At 42.1% G+C, this 6,000-nt stretch overlaps 1 protein-coding gene across 1 annotated transcript in view; it reads left to right on the forward strand.

Annotated features, from left to right (window-relative positions):
• The window catches only part of TBC1D19 (TBC1 domain family member 19), a 170,429-nt gene extending 166,884 nt beyond the window's left edge, over nt 1-3,545 (forward strand). Inside the window, exon 20 of the mRNA XM_061191298.1 lies at nt 3,347-3,545. Within this exon, the coding sequence (XP_061047281.1) occupies nt 3,347-3,369 (23 nt within the window). The 3' untranslated portion in view covers nt 3,370-3,545. The remainder of the gene's footprint in view (nt 1-3,346) is intronic.
• The last annotated feature ends 2,455 nt before the right edge of the window (nt 3,546-6,000 follow it).

Consider the following 6,000-nt stretch of genomic DNA (forward strand, 5'->3'; position numbering starts at 1 on the left):
ATATTTTAAATATATGTCCATTTACTAGTTTGGCCAGTTTAGGGATAAAACAGTGGAAGGAAATGAGACAGATTCAGAATGAGGTGGGGAGACATATTGGTACAAAGTGAAGATAACTTTGTTAAGTTTTATTTTGCTGATGATCCAAATCGCTTCTTCAGATCATTTAATTAAACAATTGGCCTCAGGTATTAATGTCTTTGTTATGTTAATTGGGTGCTTATTTTATATTACTTCAACTATTCTTTACCCTTAAAACTTTTTTCTTAGATATGTGGTATGCATGTATTTATTCAACAAACACTAAATGCTTACTCTGAACAAGGTACTATTCTGGGTGCTCATGTTTATATGTATTTGTATGTTTGCTTTTTCAGTAATATATGTGGTAAGATACATTACTTCTTCTGGAACTAGAATACTAACACCTCTTTTTTTGAAGTAATGGTGCTATCCCTCCTATGATAGGAAGAATAATGTTTCCCCAAAGATTTTCATGTCCCAATCCCTGAATCCTGTGAATGTGTTACCTTACATGACAAAAAGGCATGTTGTTTGTGTGATTAATATAAGGGATTTGAGATGGGGCTATTATCCTGGATTATCAGGTGGGTTCAATGTAATGACAAGGGTCCTTATAAGGAAAAGAGGGAGGCAGGCAGGAGTATCAGAGTCAGAGAAGGGTTTGAAGATGCTATGCTATTGATTTTGAAAATGGAGGAAGGGGCCATGAGCCAAGGAATGCAGGAATGCATAAGGCAAGGAAATGGAGTCTCACCTAGGGCTTCTGGGAGGAACTTGGCCCTGTTGACACCTTGATTTTCAGACTTCTGACCTTAGAACTGTAACATAATCAATTTGTGTTATTTTAAGCCACTAAATATGTGGTAATTTATTACAGCAACAGCAGGAAACTAACCTACTTCCTCTCAGATAAATTGTGTTTACCATATCGACTGTAACCTATGACAGTAAATTCGCATTGCTTCAGTTCTCTTACCTAAAAATAGGTGATTCTACCTGTCGAGTTCCTCTCATGTGGTTTTTATAATATTCAAATAGGATAACATTTGTGAAAGTATTTTGAAGACCACCTTCTATTGCTCTGGTGCTGACAGGGAAAAGACCCCAAAAGGCTGGGCTTTTATAAGGCAAGTGTAACGGAGGAAGAGACGTGTTGGGGGAAATGCATTGCCAAGTCGTAATGTTTCTCTCCATGTGGAGGGAGTTCACTGGTGTAATGCTTCTCACTCTCTCCTCCCATAGAGAGGAGTGAATTCTATTATTGTTGAGGTTGGGATCAATGAGTGGGCATGTAAAGAAAGCCAACCCCTTTCTCTCACCTTTCTTTTAGGGTCTAGCAGCCCAGAGCAAACGTATGTTCTGTACTGTTCCTCTATGCCCTAGCTTTAGAAGTCTGGATCCCGTGGTATGGGGAGAAAGTGGGTTGAGGGGGTGGCTACAGTTGTTCAGGTCATCACTGAGTACATAAGCCCAAGACACACTTTTGAAAAGCCTGTCCTTGCTGCAAAATTAAGTCACATTCCAGGGATTAACTTTATCAGTAGGAAAGAAGATACATCATCTTCATCTGCTTTTATTTACCTAGATTTTCATTTTAACCTCTCAAGTACTCAGAACTCAGGCAGGAAGAAGGGTGCTGTTTATTGGACCTCCAAACTTCATTCAGTAGGGCAAAGAGGGCACTTCTCTGGCGGTCCAGTGATTAAGACTCCACCCTCCCAATGCAGGGGGGCACTGGTTTGATCCCTGGTCGGAGAAATAAGATCCTGCATGCCGCAAGGCATGGCCAAAAAAAAGAAGGGCAAGGAAGTTAAGGGTTTCAAGGAAAAAACTATAACAATGGGTCATGGAATATAAACTAGAAAAGAAGAAATGAGGGATAAGGAGGGGTTGGTGATTGAGGGCTTTTATTCTCTTATATGAATAAAGAGAAGTGGATGGATTAAAGGTCACAACAAAAAAGTGAAAGCACTTTTGAAGAAAGGGTGCTTTAGCAGGTAGCTTGGAAGAATAATATTTGTAGCCAGGATGAGATATTTGCATTTGAAATTTTGGAGATTGTGCCATTTTTGTTGATGCTGAGATCTAAGGCATGGTGGATAGCTGAGGTAGGGTAGTAGAACACATCATTGAAAATATGAGGAAGTCAAGAAACCAGGAGTCTGTAGTATTGGCTTAATCAATCATCAGCCTACATGTTGAAATCAGCAAGAAGGATGACAGGGGTAGAGATAAGAAGAAAACTGAATTGCGAGTTAGTTTTACTGAGAATGAGGAAGAAAGACCCAGAGGCTACTAATTAGTGACTATAACATGGAGGAAGAAGAGTGGTACGATTGGATGCGGTGAGCCTCAAAGGAGCAGAAGGGGTTTGCAAGAGGGAAGGGGGGATAAAACTCCAGCTGGCGTTGAAGAGTAGGGCTGATGCTGAAGCATTTTGGGTCTGAGAGAAAAGAAAGAATCCATTTGAGAGGGCTGCATAGAAACCATGTCCCCAGGATACAGCCACTGTCAGTTAAGAGGTGAATACAGTCTTCAGAGAAAGGGTTGAAAAATACAAGGGTTCATTGATTCCACATTGGGAATTAGGAATTTTAAGAGACAAAGGGGGAGGAAATTACTAGGGAGAGGAATGAAGGGTGGGTGGGAATTAGGTCCAAATAAGGGAAGAAAGTTTAGGTAAGTAATTGATGACTGGGAAGCTTAGAATTCTGATGGAGAGAGGAATAAATGGAATCCTCTCAGAGATGATTGCTGTGCTCCAGACCGTTTTCTGTGGTGGAGCAGCTGCTCCCTCAGGGAGCCTGGGGTTGGTATGGTCTAATTATAGTCAGCTGCTTCTTCAGTCAGCAGGAGTTGTGGTTGTCTCTGTGCCAGCACTGCACTAGTTTGGTGACTTAGCTATTTTTTTCCCCATCCAGTGAATTTGGTTCTCCTCTCCCTCTTTCGGCTTTTGCCTATTCATGTTTCAACTTATTCATGGCTTGGGGAGAGATTATTTTAATTACTCAGACAAAAGGATCCTTTCTTTATAAATGGAATCACTGCAAATTTTCATGAAATAGAAAGCAACAAATTATCTCTAATTACAATTTAATTTGCACCCATTGAACAAGCGATGGATTGACTCATGGAGAGACAATGTGTGTATGTGAGAGAGAGAGAAAAAATGAATGAATGAATGAATGAATGAAAGGATGAGAATGTCAATGTTAAGACTGTATAGGAAGAAACTCTCTCACCTTTCAAAGGACTGTGTGCCTTACCCTCAAAGAAGGGCATACTATTTTTTGTGTTGATGGGCTTCCTCCCCTTATTGTAGGAGAAAAGTGGCTGAATAATTAAACATCTCGTGTGTGAGAGCCTAAAGAAAATGGAAAGACCGGAATAAATGTATGGGAAGAAAGATTTAGATCTGCGGACAGGCCTCTAGGACCCCAACTCTGACAGGGCTCTGACGTTGCCAGGCTGGTGGCCAAGTTCACAAATGTTGTAAGGGGACACCGTATGAGGGACAAGAACTCCCCTGGACAGAAGGCCAACCCAGGACTTCAGCCCTAGGACAAGGTCAGTGGCCTCACTTTATTTATTTTTGGCTGCATTGGGTCTTTGTTGCTGCGCGCGGGCTTTCTCTAGTTGTGACGAGCGGGGGCTACTCTTCATTGCGGTGCACAGGCTTCTCATTGCAGTGGCTTCTCTTGTTGTGGAGCACAGGCTCTAGGCACGCGGGCTTCAGTAGTTGTGTCACGTGGGCTCAGTAGTTGTGGCTTGCGGGCTCTAGAGCGCAGGCTCAGTAGTTGTGGCGCACGGGCTTAGTTGCTCCATGGCATGTAGGATCTTCCCGGACCAGGGCTCAAACCCATGTCCCCTGCATTGACAGGCAGATTCTTAACCACTGTGCCACCAGGAAGCCCCCCATATTTTTTTATGCTCTATTAGACATAAACTTGAAGCCCAGCTCCACCATTTGCTAGCTATGTGACCTTGGTGAAATTACCTAAACTTTATAAGCCTTAATTTCTTCATCTATAAAATGCTAATTAGAACCAAATAGGACTGATCACTCTGAAAATTAAATGAGATAATGCATATAAAACATTTCACATGACACTTTAACTACCAAGAAGAAAGGAAACTGTTCTTTTCCTCAAGAGGTATAGAATTAATAGGTACATAGTCACACCAAAAATAACAAGTCCTGAATAGTAGGGCCCATCAAAATCTCTGCCATTTTTAGGATTTCATGATCAATACATTCGGGAAATGTGTAGTACAATATCTTCCTTTTGGAGATTTACACTGCCATTAGAGACTCTGAGAACTCTTGCAATAAACAACCTGATTACTTAGCCCTTGGTTTTTCAACGTCGTATGTACACAGACTATTAACATCTTGCAGATTTAGTCTTCCCTAAAGCACAGTTTGGGGAAACTTCCACTAATGTCCAAGGTGGTTGTTATTGACTGTTTGTGTTGCCCCCAAATTCATATGTTGAAGCCCTAACACAGAATGGGATGGTATTAGGAGGTAGGACCTGTGGGAGGTAATTAGGTTTAGATGAAGTCATGAGGGTGGAGCCTCCTGATGGGATTAGTGTCTTTATAAGAGGAGGAAGAGACCAGAGCCCTCTCTCCAGCACAAGGAGGAAAAGGTCCTGTGGGCACACCAAGATATATTAGCCATCACAAACCAAGGGAAGAGGCCTTAGAATGAAGTCTACCTTGCCAGAAACTTGATCTTTGACTTTCCAGCCTCTAGAACTGTGAGAAATAAATTTCTGTTGTTTAAGCCTCCCAGTCTATGGTATTTTGTTATAGCAGCCAGTTAATGAAATAATTGGAATCATATTTACTCTCTCCCTAAAACAACTAAAAAACAAACTAAAACAACAGGTCTCAAGACATGTGGGACATCAGACACTAAGGACAGTGAACCTTACATTGCCCCAACTTACTGCCTATAGAAAGGTCCCATGATGCAACATAGGAAGGGGAAACCCAGTAAAAATTTGATGGTCTCCCTGAGTTGAAGAAATGGAACTAGGAGGCCAAGGAGGCCAAGGCAACAGGAGTTTGCAGGACAGAGTACTGGAGAGGAGAATGATGCACAGAGAAGTGAAACTAAGGATCTGCAAACAAATCCTTTTCAACTATCCAGCTGGGAGCTTTCCTCAGAGCATGCATGTGAGGAAAGTACCCAAGGCCAAGGAAAAAATAAACTACCCAAAAGTATTAGAACAATCCCTTGAGCTCACACAGGGCCAGGATGGTGCCTGTTCCCACCAGTCAAAGTGTAAAACCTCATAATTCATGGGGCATTAGGCAGAGTATTCAAAAGGGGTTTGCCTCATTAGTGGAGAATATTAATCCTCAAACCAATGGTGCTCTGGTCCCACCTAACAAACCTTAACAGCAAAACTGAAGATCAAATGGTTTCCAAGTAACTTAACCCTATCCCAAAAGAGAGCTCAAGAATATCTATAGGAATACAAATATACCCAGCACCCAACAAGGTAAAATTTACAATATTTGGCATTTAATTTAAAAATTACCAGGCATGCAAAGAAGTAGGAAAATTCACTTCATAAGAGGCAATAAACCAGTAAATCAAAACTGATTGAGGGGCTTCCCTGGTGGCACAGTGGTTAAGAATCCGCCTGACAATGCAGGGGACACGGGTTCGAGCCCTGGTCCAGGAGGATCCCACATGCTGCGGAGCAACTAAGCCCGTGTGCCACAACTACTGAGCCCGTGCGCCTAGAGCCTGCGAGTCACAACTACTGAGCCCACGCGCTGCATCTACTGAAGCCCACACGCTCTAGAGCCTGTGCTCCGTGACAAGAGAAGCCCGTGCACCGCAACAAAGAGTAGCCCCCACTCACCGCAACTAGAGAAAGCCCGCCCGCAGCAACGAGGACCCAACACAGCGAAAAATAATAAATAAATAAAAATAAATAAATTTATTTTTTAAAAAAC

This window comes from Eubalaena glacialis, chromosome 5 (assembly GCF_028564815.1).
Source record: "Eubalaena glacialis isolate mEubGla1 chromosome 5, mEubGla1.1.hap2.+ XY, whole genome shotgun sequence".
In the NCBI taxonomy this organism is placed as follows: Eukaryota; Metazoa; Chordata; class Mammalia; order Artiodactyla; family Balaenidae; genus Eubalaena; species Eubalaena glacialis.